Source organism: Stegostoma tigrinum, chromosome 37 (assembly GCF_030684315.1).
Source record: "Stegostoma tigrinum isolate sSteTig4 chromosome 37, sSteTig4.hap1, whole genome shotgun sequence".
In the NCBI taxonomy this organism is placed as follows: domain Eukaryota; kingdom Metazoa; phylum Chordata; class Chondrichthyes; order Orectolobiformes; family Stegostomatidae; genus Stegostoma; species Stegostoma tigrinum.
Window position 1 is genome coordinate 11,890,606 of NC_081390.1, and position 26,669 is coordinate 11,917,274.

General features: G+C 43.6%; 1 protein-coding gene across 2 annotated transcripts in view; it reads left to right on the top strand.

Moving 5' to 3' along the window:
* Positions 1-26,669, top strand: part of fuom (fucose mutarotase) — a 172,826-nt gene that overhangs the window by 94,102 nt on the left and 52,055 nt on the right. For both annotated transcript variants that reach the window (XM_048563185.2, XM_048563186.2), the window contains one exon: positions 9,212-9,310. In XM_048563185.2, the coding sequence (XP_048419142.1) occupies positions 9,212-9,310 (99 nt within the window). The remainder of the gene's footprint in view (positions 1-9,211; positions 9,311-26,669) is intronic.

The window sequence follows — 26,669 nt, forward strand, 5'->3', positions numbered from 1 at the left end:
ATGAATTATGCACCACATCAGAGAAGCCCTCTGGTTTTGTTTATCCAACATCCCACTAAGTCTGAATGGATACCTGGTTTTTGAAGAGAATTAACCTTTCAAGCAATAAAATGGTCCATTATTTAAAGGAGAATTCCCTGGTTACACTCTCCTTGGCTTGATATTCCCTTGACACAGACCTGTTTCAGTCACTTTTCGATTAATTTCAGCCAAAAACACCCAAATGAAATTTAAACTTGATCACGTATGTAATTATTTGCAGTCCAGTATGAAGTGTAAAACTTTGATGTAAGCCCATGTTGTCAAGCATGGTCTGACAGAAGATAAACCACAAAGAAAATCATACCCCTTGAATATTCATTTGAGTTCTTCAGGTTATGCACATGAACAGCACCTTATCGTCAAATCAATGAATGTACCTGGTATATGAATGAATGTGGTCCCTCCTTTTTGGGAGAGGGAACTTTGAGCCTCTGTAATGTTGGTGTCGACAAAACCAACATTATTTGTTGGTTTGATTTGTGCCAAACTGGTGAACGTGGATCGCTAGGAAATTACAGAGGGTGGTAAGGGAGCAAAGCTGAGCCTATGTTCATTGGGTCATGGGTATGTCAAAGGATAGTATTTGAGTGATGGAAATGCCTTTGCCCATCTTCTCATAATTTTTTGCGTTGGAATGGAATGTGATAAACATGTATTGCTTTATGGCTAGTGACCTCCTCTGAAGAGCTCACCCTGCTTCCTTCTGCGCCTTTTATTTTTGAGCCCAGGGCTTTTGTAGGTGAGAAGTCATGGTTTTCATCTTCATTCAGCCTATTTCCCTCTGTTGTGATTCTGTAAAGCAGCTCTGTGGAGAGAGCTGTGTGGTGTTGAACACAGAGAGACCAGCTCCTCCACACATAACATTGAGCTCTTTCCTCCCAACACCCTTACCCCTCATCAGCTACTTGAGTGAAAGCCAGGTTGGAGGGTCTGAGGGTGGAGAGAGTGTCCTTAAATGTTAAAGCAGGATATCCCTCAACCTGTCTCATCCATGCCTATTCTGTAACAAACATATTGCTAATATATTTAACGCAGGTCCCCATAATAATCTGAGAATCCCTATACAGCGGTGCAGGCCATTCAGCCCACTGAGTCCACATCAACCCCCCAAAGAACATCCCAACCAGACCCACACCTGTCCCTGTAACCCTGCATTTCCCATGGCTAATCCAACTAGCCTACACATCCCTGGACAATATGGGGCAATTTAGCACGGTCAATCCACCTAACCTGCTCACCTTTGGACTGTGGGAGGAAACCGGAGCACCCGGAGCAAACCTACACAGACACGAGGAGAATGTGCAAACTCCACACGGACAAAGTCCACATAGGCAAAGTCAGAAGTCACGTGACACCAGGTTATAATTGAACAGGTTTATTTAAAATCACGAGCTTTCAGACTGCTGCTCGACGTTGTCCACCACTGCCCAACCCAGCATCTCCACATCTTGGCTACCATCCACACAGATAGTCAACCGAGGGTGGAATCGAACCCAGGTCCCTGTCATTGTGAGGCAGCAGTGCTAACCACTGAGCCTGTAAAGGAATGTGGCTTAAATTGAACAGTATCTGTCCCTGCAAACCTGAAAGTGAAGGGGACATTAGAGTTGTCAATTGAAAGTACCTTTTACAGTATAATACTGCAGATGCTGGAAATCTGAAACAAGAAAGTGCTGGAGAAACTCAACAGGTCTGGCAGCAGCATGGAGAGAGAAACAGAGTTAATGTTTCAAGTCTGTTCTGACTCTTCTTAAAAAAGAAAGCACTGGTGAGCTATTATCTTGGGAGCTGACAGTGTACATTACTGGAGTCCTATTTTTGTTACAGGATATTCCTGGCATTAAAGCTCTGTATAGATGGTGTGGGCTTCCTGAGTTGAGATACAATTCCTGCTGAATAAAGTTAGCATTGGGCCAAGAGCATTTTGCTTGAAGGAGCACAGAGATTGCCAGGTCCTTTCATGTGGGATTTAAACTCAGGTCACAGAAGTAATCATACTTCTTCATTGCTTCACTTCTGTTAAATTGAATGGAAGTGAAATTTGTGCAGTTTCTGTAACGCAGAGATGACCCCCAAAGGCAGCTATTCTCTTGGATGGTGAGTTGACATTACAACCCACTGTGTAGTTCTTTCTTCTGCAGCCAAGGAACTGAAATGAGCCTCGCTCAGTTTGTGAATCCTCCATGAAATTTGTTTTGAAATGTTAAAACAAAACTTGTTGGAATTCAGTGAGAGCTGGGTGGATATTTCCCATCTCTGCTCTATCTCCCCCTTCTCTCCAGGTCACAATTCATTACCATAAGGTTAAAGATTCCAGAGGCTAGAATGAGGCACTTTGATGAATCTCAATGATTCCATTAACTTTTATCCTGATTTAGATGGAATCTTGCTAATTGAGCTCTGATATCCGTAACTGCGTGAGCTATGTACATGATATCCTGAATTTCAACACGGGGCACCAAAATGAAAGGAGCACCGTGCAACATTGAATAGAGCAGGATAGAAATTTATTGTCACGTGCATTTTCACATGAAAAATACAGTGAAAAATTTTGTACATCGTCCCACCACGACGTCTTATATCAGTGACAGAAGTCACACACGGCTCATCCTGCTGTCAATGCCCCTGTCACCGGAGGCCTCATAGTAATAAAAAAAAGAGTAGAGTTGAGACAAAGTTCATCACAGTTCAGTTACTGGCTCCTGGGCACGGGGAAAGCCAATTTAGCAATGATGGAATACCCTGAAGATGCAGCCAGGACAAGACTGCCATGCTGGGACTCTGGATACAAGTTCAGAAGCATCCTACGAAGAAGGACCGCCACCCTGGGCCAAGACCACCACTCCTGGACGCGACGGCCTGCTGAGCTGCCGGAATACCTGGATGCCGTGGACGAAAAAGACCTCCACACTGTGGCAGGATCTCCTTTCTTCACCTTTGGGTGCCCTGGCCTAGCTGTGGACCTGCATCCTTTGCGTATCCGACAAGTCCTGGCCAGGAGAGCCAGCCTGGGATCTGTTCTTCGCTCAGCTGGGAGACCCTGGCCCCGGGTGGAGCTGTGTTTGGCTTGTCCTGGTGTCAATACCACTGTCGCGGGAGGCCTCGTCCTTCACCCCCCCACTCTTCAGGCTTTAAATAAAAGAAACAAAGGACAACAAAAGACAAGGAGCAAAAGTAAAGAGAAGAAAAAAAATCTGCTAAGTTCCCTTCTGTTAGTAGCCATGAAATACAATTGTTTCTGGGGGTGTCTATAACATATATCATGTGTTAAGAATTATTAAGTAATTGGGCATACTAAATTCCCTATGACTGTGCAAAAATTGTGTACTTTTTGCATATGTTAATTCCTGCATTGTAATATGGTTTCACACTGCTCTAATATCATAACAATGCGTATACAGTGCCCATGTAGAGAAAGGTTGAGACAAGGCTTTAATGCCATACATGCGGAAAACACACATGGAAGCATTTTCAACATCAATAATGACCTGAAATTTGTACAGATTCCAAACAAATTGGTATTGACCTAATTAAAGTTGAAACTCATACATATTTCCTGACTATCGCTGCTGGGAAATCGATTGCTCATTAGTTTCAGGACACTGCATATTACCCAACCCTTATTTAACAGTACAAGCTAGGAACAGCCCTCTGTTTTTAAAAAAATCCCAACCATGTTCTGTTTCTGTTGAAAGGAGTTCTAGCTGGGAAGGTGATGGCCTAGCGGTATTGTCGCTGGACTGTTAATCCAGAGACCCAGGTAATGTTCGAGGAACCTGGGTTTGAATCCCACCACGGCAGATGGTGGAATTTGAAGTAAAAAAACCTGGAATTAAAAGCCTAATGATGACCACGAATCCATTGCTGATTGTTGAGGGGTGTAAAAAGACCCATCTGGTTCACTAATGTCCTCCAGGGAAGGAAACTGTCATCCTCATTTAGTCTGGCCTACTCCAGACTTCAGACCCACAGCAATGTGGTTGACTCTCAACTGCTCTCTGGGCAATAAATGCTGGCTGGTCAGCAATATCCTCATCCTGTTAATGAATAAAAAAGAAACAGACAGGGGGATCTAGTCTTACAGGTCCATAGTTCCCTGGAAACAGCAACACAAGTGGATAACTGGTCAAGAAGGCATTTGGCATGCTTGCTTTCAGTGGTCGGGGCATAAGTTATAAAAAATCGGCCATGTTGCACTGCATAGAACTTTAGTTAGGCCAGATTTGGAATATTGCATTCAGGTCTGGTCAGCACATTACCAGAAGGATGTGAAGGCTTTGGAAAAGGTACAGAAAATGTTTACCAGGCCTGGTTTGAAGGGTATTGGCTAGGAGGAGAGATTGGACAAACTTGGTTTATTGAAGGTCAACGTGATACAAGTTTCCAAAATTATGAGAGCCAATGGATAGAATGGATACTCAGAGCCTTTTTCCCATGATAGGAATGTTAATTACTAGGGGATGCAGGTTTAAGGTAAAAGGGAGTAAGTTTAATGGAGATGTGAGAGACAAGATTTTACACAGAGGGTGGCAAGTGCCTGGAATGAGCTGCCAGAGGATGTGGTGGAGGTGGATACAATAGTAATGGTTAAAAAGCATCTTAACAGATACACAAGAAGGCAGGGAATAGGGTGATGCAGACTGAGTTGAGACAGGTTTTTAGTTTAGAAAAGCGTCTTGTGTCGGAGCAGGTTTGGTGGGCCGAAGGGCTTGTTCCTATGCTGTACTGTTCTTTGTTATTGATACCTGTGAAAGAGGCATAACTAGAGTTTTTCCCTACAATCCTGTAGGATCTGATTTATACAATTTTTATCATTGAATAACATTCGTCCTATTGTCTGTTTCAGCTCCTACCTAAGGAATGCTTTGGTAATTTCTGGAGATGAATGGCTATATTACAAACTAAAAAGCGTGTTGAAAGATCACTGTTTATTTTCCCTCCTACTGTTAGGTGTCCTGTTTCCCCAGACTTAGTCATTAGATGAGCAATCTGCCCAGGGCCTTTTTGTACGTCACTGTGTAACCAGCCTGTGTAGAGTAGCCTGGGATGTATTCGACCACTCTCTCCGTGACGCCCTTGTTCGCTCCACACTGCCCTCCAACCACACCACACCTGGCACCTTCCCCTGCAACCGCAGGAAATGCTACACTTGTCCCCACACCTCCTCCCTCACCCCCATCCCAGGCCCCAAGATGACATTCCACATTAAGCAGAGGTTCACCTGCACATCTGCCAATGTGGTATACTGCATCCACTGTACCCGGTGCGGCTTCCTCTACATTGGGGAAACCAAGCGGAGGCTTGGGGACCGCTTTGCAGAACACCTCCGCTCAGTTTGCAACAAACAACTGCACCTCCCAGTCGCAAATCATTTCCACTCCCCCTCCCATTCTCTAGATGACATGTCCATCATGGGCCTCCTGCACTGCCACAATGATGCCACCCGAAGGTTGCAGGAACAGCAACTCATATTCCGACTGGGAACCCTGCAGCCATTTGGTATCAATGTGGACTTCACCAGTTTCAAAATCTCCCCTTCTCCTACTGCATCCCTAAACCAGCCCAGTTCGTCCCCTCCCCCCACTGCACCACACAACCAGCCCAGCTCTTCCCCCCCACCCACTGCATCCCAAAACCAGTCCAACCTGTCTCTGCCTCCCTAACCGGTTCTTCCTCTCACCCATCCCTTCCTCCCACCCCAAGCCGCACCCCCAGCTACCTACTAACCTCATCCCACCTCCTTGACCTGTCCGTCTTCCCTGGACTGACCTATCCCCTCCCTACCTCCCCACCTATACTCTCCTCTCCAGCTATCTTCTTTTCTCTCCATCTTCGGTCCGCCTCCCCCTCTCTCCCTGTTTATTCCAGTTCCCTCTCCCCATCCCCCTCTCTGATGAAGGGTCTAGGCCCGAAACGTCAGCTTTTGTGCTCCTGAGATGCTGCTTGGCCTGCTGTGTTCATCCAGCCTCACATTTTATTATCTTGGAATTCTCCAGCATCTGCAGTTCCCATTATCTCTGGGATGTATCAGTCTCTGGTTTTCCACCCTTGTTGATGTAGAAATCTTGTTTGAACTCAGCATCTTCCAGAAGGCGATGTTATAGAAGTTTATAAAATAACTCATATTCAGTGTTGAATCCTATCTGCTTGCTTGTTAGTCCAAATGAGCAAGATCATAATGGAAAGCGAATAGCTGAATTTAAGTATTCGCAGCACAGGCGAACATACATTAATCAACTCCGTCATGTCCAACTTGCTCAACCCCAGTGAGCCTTCCCTTGGCAACTCTCCAGCTGGCACATCAAATTCACATTAGTGGAAGCTTTTCAAATGGTTATGATATATTAATGACATGATTAGATGCAGCCACGTTTGAGTTTAAAATCCTGTCGATCAGACCCATTGAACAGGCATCACATGGGCCCCTGTTTCAACGTATGAGGTTCCAAACACAGGACGTGAGAGCAGATGATTTTGCAAGGAGCTGCTCACTCAATCAGAAGCTGCTTACCTTTAGCAAACGCACTGTGGGTGTGCAATAGGGTTCCTGAGTGAGGAAGAGAGCACAAGTGAGTGTGGGAAGGAATGAGGGAGGTAATAAGTGAGTGAGGGAAGGATGGAGAGAGTGTGTCTTTCAAGAGATTGTATGGGAGAATCAGTTTGAGAGTGTGGTCAGAGAAGGCAAGAGAATTGCAGCAATGATCAAATGGTGGAGCAGTGTCGATGGACTGAATGGCCTAATTCTGCTTCTGTATCTTCTGGCCTCATGGAATGAGGGAGTGAATGAATAGAGTTTGAGAGCTTGAGGGAGAGAGTGAGGAAGGGAAAGTGAGTGAGGGAGAGAAAGGGAAAGAGGGTGAGTGAGTGAATGTGTGAGTGAGGGAGGGAAGATTAGGGGCCAACGGAAGAGAAACAAAGAGGATTGGGGAAAAGTTGAGCGTTCAGAGTTTGAGAAAGTTGTGTGCAAATAGAAGATAATGCAAATTATTTAACTCAGAGAGGAGAAAGAACATCTTGAACAGTGATTTGGGCCTTAAGCCTATTGTTTTACTGACAAAAAGAAGACAAACATAAACAATTGTGATGCAAAGTGTAGTACAAGAGATTAAGTCTAACCTTGTGATTGACCAATGAGATGCAGTATATATCATCACAGGAAGTGATGTAGTATCACATGATCTTACACTGTCTTGCAGTTTCCTGACATGTTTCTTGAATAAATTTAAGTCTTACTCAGCTGACTCTATAAAGATTGTTTAGAGGCACAAGCAGACCAATAAAATACAAAGAAAGCATGTAGGTGAGGGAAAGGTTAACTGTGGGGTGTAGCCAAACTTTTTTGAAATTGTCAGTCTTGACAGGATTATCAAGAGTTTATAACGTCCATTTTACATTCTTAAGACCATAAAACATAGGAGTGGAAGTAAGGCCATTCGGCCTATTCAGTCCACCCCACCATTTAATCATGGCTGATGGGCATTTCAACTCCACTTCCCCGCACTCTCCCTGTAGCCCTTAATTCCTTGCGAGATCAAAAATTTATCAATCTCTGCCTTGAAGACATTTAACGTCCCGGCCTCCACTGCGCTCCATGGCAATGAATTCCACAGGCCCACCACTCTCTGGCTGAAGAAATGTCTCCTCATTTCCATTCTAAATAGACCCCCTCTAATTCTAAGGCTGTGCCCATGGGTCCTAGTCTCCCTGCTTAACGGAAACAACTTACCAGCGTCCACCCTTGCTAAGCCATACATTATCTAGTAAGTTTCTATTAGATCTCCCCTCAACCTTCTAAACTCTAATGAATACAATCCCAGGATCCTCAGCCATTCATTGTATGTTAGGCCTACCATTCCAGGGATCATCTGTGTGAATCTCCACTGGACACAGTCCAGGGCCAGTATGTCCTTCCTGAGGTGTGAGGCTGAAAATTGGACACAGTATTCTGAATGGGGCCTAACTAGAGCTTTATAAAGTCTCAGGAGCACATCGCTGCTTTTATATTCCAACCCTCTTGAGATAAATGACAACATTACATTCACTTTCTTATTCACGGACTCTACCTGCAAGTTAACCTTTAGAGAATCCTAGACTAGCACTCCCAGATCCCTTTGTACTTTAGCTTTATGAATTTTCTCACCATTTAGAAAATAGTCCATCCCTGTAATCTTTTTTCCAAAGTGCAAGACCTCACATTTGCTCATGTTGAATTTCATCAGCCATTTCCTGAACCATTCTCCTAACCTGTCTAAATCTTTCTGCAGCCTCCCCGCCTCCTCAGCACTACCTGCCTGTCCACCTAACTTCGTATCATTGGAAAACTTTGCCAGAATGCCCCCAGTCCCTTCATCCAGATCATTGATACATAAAATGAACAGCTGCGGCCCCAACACTGAACCCTGCAGGACAGCACTCGTCATCGGTTGCCATTCTGAAAAAGAGCCTTTTATCCCAACTCTCTGCCTTCTGTCAGACAGCCAATCCTCAATCCATGCCAGTAGCTCACCTTGAACACCATGGACCCTCATCTTACTCAGCACTTAGACAGAATTTAGGTGCTATTTCTTCTTTACACTAATTGTCACGTGCAATGAACAAGAATTCCCATTTTGTACACATCCCCACATTCTCTTGTAAGTTGTTGAAAGGAAACATTTAAAGGGTGAATGCTGTTGTTTGTCTTGGCTGAGTATAATTGTGGTAAATGAACTTTTTTTGTAAATGAGTGAAATCGTTTCAATTGAAATACTTCTGCAGTCTGGTATTATTGGACTCGGCCCCATCCTGATGTTTATCTGAATTCTCCTTTTGGTGAGGAGAAATCGCGAGAAAGGATTTGCGAACAGTTTGGCTAGAGGACGGTGAGTTGTGGGACACCTCTTTTGATTGGGAGGGGAGAGGATCGATCAAAGCCAAGGGAATACGACAGAATTCCTTCGATTAAATGATAAAAGAAATCATAAGGCTAACTAGGGGAAAAACAGGTGGTGGGGGAAATGGAATATTATAGCAATGTGCCAGCAGATAAAAGTAGCTGAAAGAAAGAAGTTGCATATTATTAGGAATTTAAATGACATCTAAGTACAAAGAAATGACATATCCTATTTTAAAATAGTGCTCTGACCTGAGTAAGCATCTATTAACATATTGTGATATTATTATCACCTAGGCAGCAGTGATGGACCTGGTGAATGAGGATAAGGCAAAGGGCTTGCAGACTCCAATCTGGGAGAAGTATCAGGAGTTATTGTCAAACACTGGTTGTGCAGTAAGTAAAGCCTTTATCCACAAACACTCCAAATATCCTTTCCTTTTCTGTGCCAGCAGATTCTTTTTCTGTAACTAAACACAGAGAGAGCCAAGAACAGATTTGGCGTTTGGTGATGTCAATGATTTTACTAAAAATTTATTCATGGGATGTGGGCGTTGTTGGAAAGGCCAATGTCAGGTACCCATTCCCTGATTACCCATGAGACATTGCTTTCTGAGCTGCTGCAGTTTGTTTGTTTGGTATAGGTACCCCCCAAGTGCTGTCACCAAAGGATTTCTGGGATATTAACTGTGTGCTGATATGAGAGCCATGATATGTTTCCAAATCGGTACTGGTGAGGTTTGGGGTGGAATCTGCCAGTGGGGCTGTACCTTCTGCCCTCGTCCTCATTGGTAGAGGTAATTAATGAGGTGTTTAATGGTAAGAGGTTCATGTTTAATCGTTGGAAGCAAGTCCATTTGAGCAGCTAAGATGCTTTAAAGGTAAATAAATTGTTTGGATTTTAAACCAGTCATCTCTGTATTGCCCAGAGTGGTATTGGACACACAACAGATTGACAACATGACAACAGAGGCCGCTGGTTTGGAAGGTACTGTGGAAGGAACATTGGAGAGTTGCTGCGGTGCATCTTGTAAGTGGTACATACTGCAGCCACCATGCTTCGGTGGTGAGCAGAAGGAACACTGTTTAAAGTGGTGGATGAAGAAGGGTCCAGACCCGAAACATCAGCTTTCCTGCTCCTCTGATGCTGCCTGGCCTGCTGTGTTCATCCAGTGCTACATCCTGTTATTTCAAACTCCAGCCTTGGCAGTTCTACCATCTCTGTTTTAAGTTGTGGATGGTGTGCCAATCATCTTTTGAGTATGATGCTTTCATTAGTCAAAGCCTATCCATCATATCAATATGAATATATTGAATAAACAACATGTAATATGTAACAAAGCCTTAGCAAAAGAATGAATCTGACCTAGTTCAATATTTATTAAAGAGTAAAAACTGAAAGAACTGTGGATGCTGTAGTTCAGGAACAAAAACAGAAGTTGCCAGAAAAGTTCAACAGGCCTGGCAGAGTTAACATTTTGGGTCTGTGACCCTTCCTCATAACAGAGAAGTTCTGAGGAAGGGTCACCAGACCCAAAACGTGAACTATGATTTTTTCTTCACAGATGCTGCCAGACTTGCTGAGCTTTTCCAGCAACTTCTGTTTTTGTTCCATTTATTAATGAGGCTTTAAAATTTGATTAACTTACAAAGATTCAGGTCAGAAAAGAAACCTAGTGTGCAGGTCAAGATTTGGATGTTGTTAGAGTTTCGTCTGCAAAGGCTTACCCTTGCTGCAGAATCTAGGCCTTGGAGAATTAAAGAAACAAGGCAATATGAAATTGTTATTAAATTCTAGCAACTAACATGAGGTGATGCAGTCTAACCCAAAAGATGCATTTTTCTCCAGGGCCTTTGCTTCTTGAAAAGATGGTTGCAATGTTTTAATTTCACAGCAATGTGTTCACCATTTAGATTCTGTTCTTTGTGGAGGTGAACTGTTTGCCAGAGGTGTCCTTTTGAGTTTGGAGGTTAATTTAGGGCAGAGTAATGTTTTTTTTTCTCCCTCTATATCTGATCTTTCTATTAAATATGCACCTGAGTAAAAGTAAGATAACAAAGTGTGAAGCTGGATGAACACAGCAGACCAAGCAGCATCTCAGGAGCCTAGACCGTTCATCAGAGAAGAGATTCATCTCTGATGAAGGGTCTAGGCCCGAAACGTCAGCTTTTGTGCTCCTGAGATGCTGATGGCCTGCTGTGTTCATGCAGCTTCAAACTTTGTTATCTTGGATTCTCCAGCATCTGCAGTTCCCGTTATCTCTTATACCTGAGTAAAAGTACTTGGTAATGAAACTTGATTCAGCAACATCACAACCAAGCACCCTCAATTTCTTCACCTCCTTCGGCGCAAACTCCTCACCCACCCAGCCGGTAAACCTGCAGCATTGACTAACCGTGCTAATGGACAGTAAGCTTCAGAGTGTATACCTTTCATTGAGTTGCAATGAGCCTTCATTTTAAAGTAATGTAAAGGCCAAACAAAGGCTTAAGTGATGAAAATGGGCACCCTATATTGGTAGATAACAAAGTGTGGAGCTGGATGAACACAGCAGGCCAAGCAGCATCTCAGGGGCACAAAAGCTGACATTTTGGGCCTAGACCCTTCATCAGAAAAGGGGGATGGGGAGAGGATTCTGAAATAAATAGGGAGAGAGGGGGAGGCGGACCGAAGGTGGATGGAGGAGAAGATAGGTGGAGAGGAGAGTATCGGTGGGGAGGTGGGGTGAGGATAGGTCAGTCCAGGGAGGACGGACAGGTCAAGGAGGCAGGATGAGGTTAGTAGGTAGAAAATGGATGTGCGGCTTGAGGTGGGTGGAGGGGATAAGTGAGAGGAAGAGCAGGTTAGGCAGGCTGGGACGAGCTGGGCTGGTTTTTGGATGCAGTTGGGGTAGGGGATGAGCTGGGCTGGTTCTGGGATGCAGTGGGGGGAGGGGACGAACTGGGCTGGTTTTGGGATGCGGTGGGGGAAGGGGAGATTTTGAAGCTGGTGAAGTCCACATTGATGCCATTCGGCTGCAGGGTTCCCAAGCGGAATATGAGTTGCTGTTCCTGCAACATTTGGGTGGCATCGTTGTGGCACTGCAGGAGGCCCATGATGGACATGTCATCTAAAGAACGGGAGGGGGAGTGGAAATGGTTCACAACTGGGAGGTGCAGTTGTTTATTGCGAACTGAGCGGAGGTGTTCTGCAAAGCGGTCCCCAAGCCTCCGCTTGGTTTCCCCAATGTAGAGGAAGCCACACTGGGTGCAATGGATACAATATGCTACATTGGCGGATGTGCAGGTGAACCTCTGCTTGATGTGGAAAGTCTTCTTGGGGCCTGGGATGGGGGTGAGGGAGGAGGTGTGGGGGCAAGTGTATCACTTCCTGCGGTTGCAGGGGAAGGTGCCAGGTGTGGTGGGGTTGGAGGGGAGCGTGGAGCGGACAAGGTAGTCACGGAGAGAGTGGTCCTTCCGGAAGGCAGACAAGAGTGTCTTTGGCGGTGGGGTCGGATTGTAGATCGCAGAAGTGTCGGAGGATGATGCGTTGTATCCGGAGGTTGGTGGGGTGGTGTGTGAGGACTAGGGGAATTCTCTTGGGGCGCTTATTGCGAGGGCGGGGTGTGAGGAATGTGTTGCGGGAAATGTGGGAGACACAGTCGATGCTGTGTTCATCCAGCTTCACACTTTGTTATCTTGGATTCTCCAGCATCAGCAGTTCCCATTATCTCTGACCCTGTATTGGTAGGGCAGGATTGTGATTCTACAGGTGAAGGGCAATGTAGAGGGTGTGTATCTTTCTGTCTCTGCCCTAACGGTTACAACTAACTTGATGGCTTTTTACGTACACTGTTGAGGTATGAAAATAATTTTCTTCCCTGTCCTTGTTGGAGGCCAAAGCCAATCTCTTCGCCAAGCTATTGTTGAAATATGCCTTTTTTTCACTGATCTTTCTGTCTTTCCCTCTTGGTCATTGCACACCACACACTATCCATTAATTGCGTCCACCTGACAACTCTCCTGGATCTCTGTGTCCTTCTAAGTTTGGTTTCATGTGCATGACTGGAATACTGTGTCCAGTTCCAGTTGCCCTGTTATAGGGAAGACATTGTTAAACTGGAGATATTTCAGAAGAGATTAACCAGGAGGTTGACGGGGTTAGAGGATCTGAGTTATAAAGAAAGGCTGGGACTTTTTTCACTGGAGCACAGGAGATTGTGAGGTAACTTTATAAAAGTTTATAAAATCACGAGGGTTATAGATAAAGTGACTAGCAGTTGCCTTTTCCCTGGGGTGGGGGGTTTTCATATTTATAAGGTGAGTGGAGAAAGGTTTAAAAAAGATGTGAGGGGCATTTTCTTAAACTGATAGTGGTTCATGTGTGGAATGAACTTCCAGAGGAAGTAGTAGATGGAGGAACAGTTACAGTGTTTAAAAGACATTTAGATAAGTGCATGAATAAGAAATGTTTGGAGAGATATGGGTCACGCGCAGGCAAGTGGGACTACTTTAGTTTGGGAACAAAAACAAAGTTGCTGGAAAAGCTCAGCAGATCTGGCAGCGTTTGTGAAGGAAAAAAACAGGGTTAACGTTTCAGGTCCGCTTACCCTTCCTGAGAGCCTTCCTCAGTTCTGAGGAAGGATCATCGGACCCGAAAGGTTAATGCTGTTTTTTTTTCACAGATGCTGCCAGACCTGCTGATCTTTTCCAGCAAATTTGTTTTTGTTCCTGTTTTACGGCATCTGCAGTTCTTTTGGTTTTTAGTTTAGTTTGGGAACATACTGAACATGGACTGGTTGGATCAAAGGGTCTGTTTCTGTGCTGTTTGACTCTGTGACTGACTTCCATTGTTCATCATCAGCAACTGTGTTTTTTTGATTGCCCAGTTTCTAAACTCTGGAACTTCCTCTGAAACCCTAATACCTCTCTCTCCTTCAAGACATACCCTAAAAGCTTGTCCAAATATCTTCCTGGGTGACTCGGTCTTAAGCTTCATTAAAAACTGCCCCTGAAGTGGCTTGGAACATTTCACTATATTAACTGTGCTTTATCAGAACAAGTTTGCCTCTTGGAGCTCACCAAGGATCAGTCCTGGGAGCTTAGATTTTCCTGTTATGCATGATCTAGGCTTGGATGGGGTCCGTTTCAAAGTTTAAAGAAAAGTACAAGATTTGGAAGCATTATAAAGTGGGAGGTGAACAGTGTTGAACTTCAAAAGAACATTGACTGTATGGTGGAGTGAGCAAATCAGTGGCAGATGAAGTTCAATGCAGAGATGTGAAGTGACATTTGTTAGGTAGAATATGGAGAGACAGGATAAAATAAAAAGTACTACTCTCAAAGATGTGCAAAGAATAGCGAGTATAAATCATTTCAAGGTGGGAGGCCATATGGAGAGAGCGGTTAGGAAAATAAAGGGCATCCTTTATTACTAGGACTTGGACTATAAAAGCAGGAAGTTTAAGCAGTACTTGTATAAGAAACAAGTTCGCCCTCAGCTGGAATTCGGTGTGTACAATTCTAGGTGCCATACACTTCAGGAAGGATGTTAATGCATTGGAGAGAGTGCAGAAGAGGTGAGGTGAGGTGAGAATGGTACCAGGATAAGATTCTTCAACGATGAGGATAGATTGAAGAGGCTTAGACCATCTACCTCATTGAGGAAATTTGATGGACATTTTCAAAACTGTGAAGGGTCTGGATAGAGTAGTAGGGACAAGCTGTTCCCACTCATAAAGAATCAAGATTGAGAGGGAACAGATATAAGATAATTTGCAAAATAAGCCAATGTGATGTGAGAAAAAATATCTTCTCGTAGTGACTGTTTGGGGTTTGGAATGCACTGCCTGGGACTGTGGTGGATGCAGGTTTAACTGATGCATTCAGGAGGGCATTTAGCTAGTTATTTAAATGGAGACAAGGAGCAAGGGTTATGAGAAAAAGGCAGGAGAATGGCATGAAGTCATAATGCTCTAACAGAGACCTGGTGCAAGCACGATGGGTTGAATGGCCTCCATCTGCACAATTCTTTTGGAGAGGGCAGGGAGGATCAGTTAGCTCAGTTGGTTTGTGAAACAGAGTGATGCCCACACTGGCTGAGGTTACCATGAAGGATTCTTCTTCTAAATGCCTTTCCTCATCTGAGGCGTGCAGACCCTTAGGTTAAACTATCACCTGTTGTCTCTGTCTAATTAGAGAGGAGCTCCATAGTCTGGCAGGACAATGGTGACTCTATCTTTACCTTTCTGTAATGTTATGGTAACTGCTTGTTATGCAGTAATCCCTATGCTGTCACATGAAATGAAGGCTAGAACAAGTTCATCTCTTGCAGCAGTTATACAGAGCCTTGGTGATGCCACACCTTGAGTATTGTGTGCAGTTTTGTTCTCCTAGTGTGAGGAAGAAGATTCTTGTTATTGAGGGACTCCAGCTAAGGTTCATCAGACTGATTCCCAGGATGTTAGCACTCACACATGAGGAAAGAGTGGTTCCACTTGGCTTGTAGTTGTTGGAATTTAGAAGCATGAGGGGGGAATCTAATAGCAACATGTAAAATCCTGCTGGGACTGGACAGGCTAGATGCAGCAAGAATGTTCCTGATGTTTGGGAAGTCCAGAACTAGCGTTCACAGTCTAAGAATAAGGGGTGAGCCTTTCAGGACGGAGGTGAGGAAGAATTTCTTTGCTCAGAGTTATGAATCGGTGGAATTGTCTCCCACAGAAAGCTGTTGGGGCCAGTTCATTAGATATATCCAAGAGGGAGCTGGATGTGACCCATGCAGCTAAAGGGATTAAAGGGATTTGGAGAGAAAGCAGGAATGGGACACTGAGATTGCATGATCAGCCACGATCACTTTGAATGGTGCTGCAGGCTCGAAGGGCTGAATGGCCTACCCCTGCATCTACTTTCTATCTTTCTCATGAACTAGTCTGTCAACATTCCATGACAAGGATCACCCATGTTGCATAGAAGAAATTCCTGCAGGGTGACCGATGCCCATTTAACTTTTCCAGGCAAGGAATCAACATCTTGTAAGTAGAAGAAAATTACCAAGACCAAAATAGTTTTGTGTTTATTATTTTAAAATCTCAATTCACTTTGATAAGTTTTCTATCATTTGAGATGCTTTTTTTGGGTAAATACTTGTTGTATTTTCTGTCTTTTAAGGTCACAAATGCCAATGCCTGCTGAACGATTTTAACATAAGTATTTTCAAAGAACAAAGAAAATTACAGCAACGGAACAGGCCCTTTGGCCCTCCAAGCCTGCGCCGATCCAGATCCTCTATCTAAACCTGTCGCCTATTTTCCAAGGATCTGTATCCCTCTGCTCCCTGCCCATTCATGTATCTGTCTAGATACATCTTAAATGACGCTATCATGCTCACCTCGACCACGTCCGCTGGCAACGCGTTCCAGGCACCCACCACCCTCTGCTTAAAGAACTTTCCACAAATATTTCCCTTAAACGTTTCCATTCTCACCTTGAAATCATGACCCCTAGTCATTCTGGGAAAAAGCTTCTTGCTGTCCACCCTGTCCATACCTCTCATGATTTTGTAGACCTCAATCAGGTCCCCCCTCAACCTCCGTCTTTCAATGTAAATAATCCTAATCTACTCAACCTCCCTTCATACCTAGTGCCATCCATACCAGCCAACATCCTGGTGAACCTCTTCTGTACCCTCTCCAAAGCATCCCACATCCTTTGGTAATGTGGCGACCAGAACTGTACGCAGTATTCCAAATGTGGTCGAACCAAAGTCCTATACAACTGTAAGACAATAAAGTGTGAAACTGGATGAACACAGCAGGCTAAGCAGCATCTCAGGAGCACAAAAGCTGACGTTTCGGGCCTAGACCCTAGGCCCGAAACGTCAGCTGTTGTGCTCCTGAGATGCTGCTTGGCCTGCTGTGTTCATCCAGCTTCACACTTTATTATCTTGGATTCTCCAGCATCTGCAGTTCCCATTATCTCCTAAAAACTGTAACATGACCTGCCAACTCTTGTACTCAATACCCCGTCCGATGAATGAAAGTATGATTTTCTTCTTGGGGTTCGTGTCCACAGTTCCTTGTTCACGTTCAAATATTTCCCATTTCAAGAATATAACGCATGATTTTGACAATAATAGAGAGCTACTGAAATGTACAACAAGGCTTGCATGGAATGCATGGTTCAAATGGATATCTATTTTCCTGTAACTGTCTCGACCCCTGTTTAATATCTGAGCAAAGTTTTAATGGCTAATATAATTCCCCCCTCTTGGCAGTGCACTAATACTCTCTTTGTTCTCTGAATTGGAAAGAGCAAAATTGCACAGCTCGGAATGTAACAGTCACTGTCCTGTCTCAGGGATCTCTATAGCTAAGGCAATAGAGTGTTGATATTCCAATTACAAAGCTTTGGCAGACAGTGAGACTCTACCTCAACCCTGAGGGGGTAAGTACTGTAAGGCTACTAGTGTATGTACTTGACATGCCTGCATGTCAATCTGTTGTAGAATTACATATTTCAGGATTATTCTCTTTGCTTTTCCTTGTTAATATTTTCATTTAAAATTCAGGTTTGTTGAATTTTCCAATTTAGGCTGTGACACAAGGGACAGTAAATATGTTGTTAGTGGTGGAATTCTTGCCCACTGGCTTGCTTTCTTATTCTCCTACAGTCACCAGTTTGTGCTGTGGTGGAGTTACAGAGCTGATGGCTGATGCCAGAGTGCGAGTATTCAACTGAGGGGGCATCACAGCTCAGCTGCTTCTTGAAATTAACTGAAACCCATGCATTTTCATTCTGTAATCAGAAATGGAATTTCTTCCTGATAGTTCCCTCTCATCACAAAGCTCAGTGTTGCTGAAGTAAATTATTCACATGCTGCAGTTTGCTGTACCTCTACATATTTGTTCCTCAATTTCCATTTTCATCAGACTTCTCTCACTGGAGTATGGGAGGATAAGGGGTGACCTTATAGAGGCTTATATAATCATCGGGGCATAGATAAGGCGAATGGCAAGTGTCTTTTCCCAAGGATTGGGAGTTTTAAGGCTGGGGGCATATTTTTAAGGTGAGAGGAGAAAGGTTTAAAAAAGACACGAGGGACAAATTTTTCGTACAGAGAGTGGTTCGCGCATGGAATGAACTGCCAGAGGAAGTGGTGGACGCGGGTACAGTTACACTGTTTAAAAGACATTTGGATAAGTACATGAATAGGAAACATTTGGATGGATATGGGTGAAGCACAGGTAAGTGGGATTAATTTAGTTTGGGATGATGGTCAGCATGACCTGTTGGACCGAGTGGTCTTTTTCCATGCGGTATGACTTTATGGCTCACAGTTGCTACCTGAATTTGCCAGATTTAACAGAATGGTTCCTCGGAGCAGGAACTTTAGCTACCACACTTGTTTAAAAAGCTCAGTTTATACCTCTTATGGCAAACCAGATGGAGGGTTGATTCAATTGAAGATGATGAAAAGCTAAGATAGAGTAAATGAAGGAAAGCTGATCCCATGAATAAATAGTTGACGATTTCAGGGGACAGGTTTAAGCTACAGTTTCAGGGCATTATGTGGAAGAATTTTATAATGTACTGAATAGTAATAATTCGGAACTCACGGGCTATGAACGGGGCTGGTGAAAATGATGGGTTTAAAAGAAAAGGAGTTACGGATTGAAAGGGAGAATGGAACTGATTGGATTACGCTGTAGGGTGCCACAATGATTCAGTGGTCCCAATGACTGCCTTTTGTACCATAATGGGTCTCTGGATGCCCTCTGTTTTCCTGGACCTTGCTGTTGTAAACCTCAAAGAACAGACAACATAGACTGTTGATGTGGGGTTCTCAAAGTCAGTGGCACCCACCCAATGCAGAGATGAGCCAAATTTGCTCTGTCAGCAGTAGAAATCAACTTCATGTTGGTCTCCTGATCTGCCCAAGAAGCAACTATCATTCCCCAACTCCATGGTTGAGCTGGTGCTGCAATGTGCCATGATGAAAATCACATCATAACACTGGCACAGTGCACAGAATCATCGCAATTGGCATAAACTTGGTCATTGCTAATCAAAATTCTTTTAAAAACGAGTCGAAAGAAGTAGACTCACCACCAGTAGAATTGGAATTAATATTCCTCAAGGCTCCTGTTTACACATTCAGCTATCTATGAGTTTAACAATTGACTTCAAATGTAAAAATGGGGAAGCAACATAAAGCTGTTGGCCCCAATATTTAATGAAGAAGCATTTACAAGGAGGACAAAGGAGTTCTGTTCTAGAAACTCCAAAGTTGAGGTGTTCTGAATGCCCTTTGAGTAGGTTGGTATCTATCACTCTCATCCTTCTTTTATGGATGATAACGGAATAGCGTAGGTGAGATTGGCTTCAGATTGGTTTCACAGATTGGTGCAACATCGAGGGCCAAAGGCCCTGTACTGCGCTGTAATGTTCTATGTTTTATGTTCCTGGAATAGAGTACATACAGAGTTATCTGTTTGACTAGACAGAACAACTGGTTTATTTCCTGTATTATTTTCTGTTTATTCAGCCATTTGGCAGATCAGAATTTGATTATTGCTGAAAGTAAGACATTTTGTCAAGGCTTTTTGATCTTGCAGTCATCAGGGCAATCTGTAACAATGTCAGTTGAAGGATAGACAAACATTTACATTCTTTGTGCAGAAAATGTTGATTGGTTGGTAAGTGAACTCTGATTGGTAGAGATGTTGCAATGGAGAACACACCAGTTAATGGCTATTGACAGTTAACTGCAGGGCATTGTTTGAATTTTAAACCAGGACGGGTTGTACTTATTTCTTACACTGAAATGGCAGAGGAGCTCATCTGGGTCTTACATCCATCACTGAGACGAAAAAAAACATGGTTCTTGTCACTGAGACAGAAGCCTTGAGTTTTGATTTTTGTAGGTTTGGAAATCTAAATTAAAAGTATCACTGTAAAAGCACGAATGTCCTACATAAAATGAGTTAATATTGTCCTAATCCAGCTCTTAATTGTATTTGCTTCATATACAGGCACCTTGAGAACAGTTAATTCCAATTTTAGTGACAATGAGTCTGTCTTCTTTCAACTGGCTTTTAGTAGACTTTTGATTGGCACTTATCAGAGTTGTGCGTGCCATTACATTGATTGCGTGCAGTGTGCCAGTGCTGTGATGTGATTTTGATCCTGGTCCTGTTGCATCACCAAATGTAACAACTGGCTTCACGAGAATGGTCCCAGGAATGGAAAGCTTAACATAGGAGGAATGTTTGAGGACTCTGGAACTAAACTCATCGGAGTTTAGATGGCTGAGGGGGGATCTTATTGAAACTTGCAAAATACTGAGTGGCCTGAACAAAATGGATGTTGGTAAAATGCTTCTATTGGTCGGAGAGTCTAGGACCCGAGGGCACAGCTTTCGTGTAAAGGGAAGGCCTTTTAGAATGGAGATAAGGAGAAACTTCTTCAGCCAGAGAGTGGTGAATCAATGGAATTCACTGCCACAGAAGGCTGTGGAGGCCAGGTCATTGAATACATTTAAGACTGAGATAGATAGGTTCTCGATTATCAAGGAGATCAAGAGTTAAGGGGAGAAAGTAAGAGAATGCGATTGAGGAACTTATCAGCCATAATTGAATGGCAGAGAGGACTCGATGGGCCAAATGGCCTAATTTCTGCTCCTATGTCTTATTGTCTTATCATGGTCTTATAGCTCTTCATTTAGAACTACATTGGAAATCTCGATCAACATGAGATGATTAGATGGTGGTGTAGTGGCAATATTGATGGACTGGTAATCCAGAGGTGCAGCCCATTTACTGGAGGACATTGTTCAAATCCTGTCACAGAAGCTTGTGGATTCAAAAATCTGTAATACAAGTCTATTCTTTGTCATGGTGGCCATGTGACAGATAGGAGCAGTTGTTATCCAGAAAGAAATCTGCTGTTCTTACCCAATATGTCCATGTGGTACCACTCCCACAGCAATGTTATTGACTCTTAACTGCCCTTTGAAATGGTTTAACAAGTCACTCCGTTCGGGGGCAATTAGGAAGAGGCAGTGAATGCTGGTCTTGCCAGTGATGCCCATGTCCCAGGAAAGAAATGAGGAAAAAAAAACGGAGCAAGACAAGATGCTTGAGATTTGAGAAAATGGAGGTTGAGGTTTACAACTATGAGTGGAAAGAGTTTTACTCTGCATTTTACTTACCAGACCTGCTTGCTATTGACTTTAAGATAGGAGGAGCAGGTAAAAATACTGTTTCCTTAGCTGTGACCGTGTAATCACATGAGAATGAATCAGGATGACATTCATGGGTTTTGGAAAGATTTTCGAGTAGGCTTGCTCACACTTGGCTTCATAGCATGCAGGCGCCCCACAATACATTGTGATGACTTTTATTTAAGAAGGAATGATCTTGATTTATTTAGCCTCTTACTCATCCTGATGATGTCTCAACATGCTTCACAACTGATCAGATAGCTGATGGCAGCTCAAGCAGAGAAAATGAGTCGCTCTTTGGTATCTGTTGTTCTAACCTCCAGCAGCTCAGCCATGCCTATATATATATATATCACTGTTATGGATCAAACCAGACTGCCACAAAATATTTTAAGGAGGTAGCCTAGGTCCTAACTTTTTCTTATTTTAAAGGAAAATGTAAAGTGCTGTGCTCCAGATGCAGCGCAACTGGTCAAAGTACTTGGCATGAAGTAAAACTCAATTTATTTAAACACTGTAGTTGAAATCCACCCAAAGAAAAGTGGGAGCAATAGAAGCAGCCTGAATGGGTTGGGTCAAAATCACACAGAATCAGGATTTTTCATTTCAGTAGCAGTCACTGCTAGGGTCTTGAAGATATGGTAGTTGTCTTTTCCTTTCGGTACAGCTAAAAGCTGGAGGTTCTCTTCCTGTTGTTGGAGTTGCATGTGAAACCATCTGTCTGTCTGAATTTGCCTTTGCCAAGGGTGTGTTTATGGGAATTTGAGTACATTGTAACAGTGAGTTAGTAATAGTTGATAGTCTGTTGTTCTGCGACAGTTCCCAATACAGTAAAGTTATTCCAATATCTTCTTTCTTTTGTTATATTTTACCTATGGTGCATGAATATAGTGTGTTTTGCTTCAAGCCTGGTAGTTTGACCAATCAAATTGCATCTGGAATGCAACACCTGGCACTTGCCTTTACTATAAGAACAAGTTAATGTCTAGTCTATCTTTTAAATATATTTTGAGGGGGTTTGGCCTGGGCCACAACACACCATCTCCTGAAAGATCAGTGACAGTCTCCAATCGTTGATAGATACATTTTTCTTGAAAAAATGACATTTTTGATCCACAGCGTAGCAACTGCCTACCTGTAGGTAACTACATTTTATGAATAATAACTGTAAACCACTAACACCCCTGTCTATTTAGCAGTCTCCATGACATTTGATCTTAGCAATGAAAACAACAAAATAACTGAGAAAGTAGCTTGTAAAACAGACAGCTGTACTTGGGCTATAATTAATATGGACCGGAAGAAAGACTTGGTACATGTCATCAGCATTTATTGTATTCTCTGACACAGGAGTTAAGTAGAATAGAAGGGCAGATGCAGGATTATGTGCGTAACTAAAAGCTTTCTTGCTATGAAAGTAATTATTAAACGACAATTCTTAGAAGTGCAGATGACAGTTTTTTTTTATTTCCTTGCATGATGTTGCTGGGGATACAGATTGTGCAACAATTGCCCTGTTGATTAGGAGATACTTATCGGATACACTTGTTGTGAGACTCGAACAAATAGAACAAACATTGTGCCAAGCAAGTGACATGTCGCTTGGGATCTCAAATCATTTCCAACCTTCCACTGACAGCTAATGACTATATAGTGAGACTGCAACTATCTTCACCACTGGGAAGTAGTTTGAAGTGATCTTGTTCTAAATTTTAAGGGTTAGTTAATGGTTGAAGACAAAGGAAGCAATGGATAGCTTGAGAGAGAAAAGCAAGAGACATTGTCAATGAGAAAAAGCAGCTCAGAGTGATACAGATGGGAGAGGGATGCCTATAGGGTAAGCCCAGAACATTTTCCCCTTATGGGATGTAGGCATGGCAGCCAATGCCTGCATTTGTTGCCCATCTCTAATTGCCCTGGAGAAGACAGCAGTTAGCTTCTGCTTCGAACCACTGCAGTCTGTGGCATTATGGATGCACATGGTGCTGTTAGCAAGAGAATTTCAGGATTTTGACCCAGCAACAGTGCTGGAACAGCAAAGCAGTTCCAAGTCAGGATGGTGTGTGCTTTGGAGGGGAACATGCAGCTGGTCTCAGTTCTAAGCATCTGCTGGCCTTGGGACTTTTCTTTAGCTCATGGATTTTCTGAATGGATGCTACTTACTGAGTGGCCGGTCTGAGGCTACAGTCTAAAATAGGCTTACCATCAGCCCTGCAGTGGTGATGTTGTAACTCCAGTCTCAAGTGGGATCCCACCCCTCACAACCACCACCAGCCCCACACCACGGCTGGCCAGGATGCTTATTTTTCTTTTGTTCTTGGTTCAATACCTTATTTGAAGAGAGTACTTACCTCTCACTTACCCTTTGCAGCCAGCTTGCGCTTTCTAGTTTGAAGACATTTGACTGGTCCTCCAGCTTTGAGAGCTGTCTTTCTATCCTTAACTGGACAGGATCCTTATGGCGCAGTGGTAGTGTCCCCTTGTCTCTGAGCTAGGATGCCCAGGGTTCAATTCCCACTTGCTCCAGAGGTGTGTCATAACATCTCTGGGCAAGGTATTTTAGAAAATAACCTGTTAGTGTGACAATTTAAAGCTTGTCCTGGCGAAATACTTCAAGAGCAGCTGTCTCCCATCACACGTTTGAGCTTGGGTTCTGTTTCCTACCCCAGAACAAACATTTCTGCCACACTAATGTAATGTACTTGTCGGTTTTTCGATCTGGAAGATTCCCTGTTTGTTTGAAGTGTTGCATTCTATTTTGCTCTGTTTTTGCTTTCCTGAGCAGGATATTGATTCTCAGTTCTGAGGAAGGGTCACCAGACCCGAAATGCTAACTCTAATTTTGCCTTCACAGGTGCTGCCAGACCTGCTTTTCCAGCAACTTCTGTTTTTGTTCCTGATTTACAGCATCTATGGTTTCTTCTAGTTTTCCCTTGTATTGCTGCTAGTTCTTTTGCCAGTCACCTCAAACCAGTTCCTCTGGTTCGTGACTGTTCCACCTATAGGGATGGTTTCTCTCTGTCTCCCTTGTCCAGACTGTTCACCATTTTGAATACCTCAATCAGATCCCCTCTTAGCCTGCTTTACTCGGAGGAAAGCAGTCCCAGTGTCTCCAATCTCTCCCCGTAACTGAAATTACTTTGGTCTGTATCCAAACTGCAATCTGCAAGCGAACGTGCTGCTTTAACACCCAGTTCACTGCCAAAAACTAACCTATAATCTTGGAAAGCTCAGTTTCAGGAGTGGCACTAAAGGAATGATTTCTTAAAGTCATAGCAACTGAAGGAAACCAGTTGATGCTGCGATCTTTGTATTGCTATCCATAGACATGGTAGCACAGTGGCTCAATATTAGGGGCTTGGGTTCGATCCCAGCCTCGGGTGACTGTCTGTGTGGAGTTTGCATGTTCTCCCCGTGTCTCCGTGGGTTTCCTCTGCGTGCTCTGGTTTCCTCCAACGGTCCAAAGATGTGCTGGTTAGATGGATTGGCCATGCTAAATTGTCCAGGGATGTGCAGTCTAGTTGGTTTAGCCATGGGAAGTGCAAGGTTTTAGGTATAGGGTAGGTGGCTGGGTCTGGGTAGGGATTCTCTTTGTAAGGTCAGTGCAGTCTTGATGGGCCAAATGGCCTCTTTATGCACTGCAGGGATTCTATGATCCTAGGCAGTGGTAGTAATATTCAGTTTGATGGTGAAAGCCAGAAAATATTGATGCACCTGCCTGAAACATTATTGATTGAAAATGAAAATGGAGACAGATGTGCAACAGACAATTGAATCGGTATCTCCCATTTTATGCCCTCATCCAATAGAGAGTTAGCCCCAATGTCATCATGATGGGAAAGAGGAGAAGGAGGTAAGATGAGAAATGCATTCTTGGACTCCATTCATACTTCCTGTAATCTCCTTTACCACAGTTTTCAATGAACTGTATGAAGAAAGTTCCAAGACAGTCTAACCAATTTGCAGAGTCCACCCTGTTCCTCCATCAGCCATGTCTGGCTTCCAATGGCTCATGGTCCATCGAAAGGCAGCCAGCTGATTTGAACTGGACTTGCAAGTTGACCCCACAATTTCCATTTTCCTGGCCCAATCCACTTCCTGTTCACTATGGATGTGCAATCTCTCTGCAAAATGGTTTGTGGCTTCTTCCTTTAAAAGAGGCATGTACAGTCTCCATCTACCATCAGCCTCCTTCGCTTGGGCTAAGCTCATTCTCACTTTGAATAATTTCTCCTTTAACTCATCTCAAAGTCAAAGGCATGGCCTTGGGTGCTTGCATAGGATCCAGTTATACCTGCCTCTTTGTGAGGTATGTGAAACATCATTCCAGTCCAGCTCAGGCCCCCATCCACAACTCTTTCTCTGATACATCAATGATGTTTTCAATTCTGCCTCCTGTTATCATCTGAGATTGGGAAAAGTTTTGCTTCCAATTTTTATCCTTCACTCGCCTTCACCTGGTCCAACTCTGATCATTCCTTCCTCTTCCTTGACTTCATTATTTCCTTTTATGAGGATGGACTGTTCACCAATACCCATTACAACCTCAGAGACCCCTGTAGATTCTTCAACTACACCTCCTCAGACCCTGCTTCCTGCAATTCCATGCTTCCAGTTTTTTCTGGCTCTGTTGTATCTGTTCTGCTAATACCACCTTCCACTGTATTGCCTCCAACATGACCTCCAGTTTATCAATTGAGGGTTCCCCACACTGTGGTTGACCGGGCCTTTAATAGTGTTCAAACCAACTCCTGCACTTAGGTCTCACCCCTTCACTTCCTTCTTAGACAAATGAGAGCATTCCCTTTGTCCTGACTTTCCACCTCACCAGTTCCAATCATCCTCGACTATTTCCGCCAACATCCAGCAGGATGCCACCATCAAATGCCTCTTTCACTCCCCTATACTATTAGCATTTGCAGGGCCCACTCCTTCTGTAACCCCCACTCCTTTATCATTCCGAACACTTCCTCACTCACACAGAGCTTCTTCCCATGCAGTCGCAGAAAGTCTAACACTTGCCCATTCCCCTGTTCCCTTCTCACAATTGAAGGCCTGAAATACACCTTCCAGGTGAAGCAGCTTTTTGCTTTCACTTCTTTTAAGCTGCTGTAAATCCATTATTCATAGCCTACTTTATTTGCTGTTCACAATGTGGTCTCCTTTACATTGGTGAGACCAAACACACTGGTTGACCTCCTGAGATGCTGCTTGGCCTGCTGTGTTCATCCAGCCTCACATTTTATTACACTGGTTGACCGCTTTGCAGAACACCACTGCACTGTCCTCAGGACTGATCCCTGACCTCCTGATTGCTTACTTTGCTGTCATATTAACTTTTCTGTTCTGGGCTTGCTGCGATGTTCCAACGAAGCACTACACAAGCTCGAGAAACAATATTTAATCTTTCACTTGGGCATTTTACAGCCTCAAAGACTCAACATTGAATTCCTGAACCTGACCATAAGATGTTTGTTCTGCACTTTCTCAAATTCATAAATTTTCTTACAAATCTATCCTCCACCCTACCCTTTCATTACAGCCTTGTCTTGC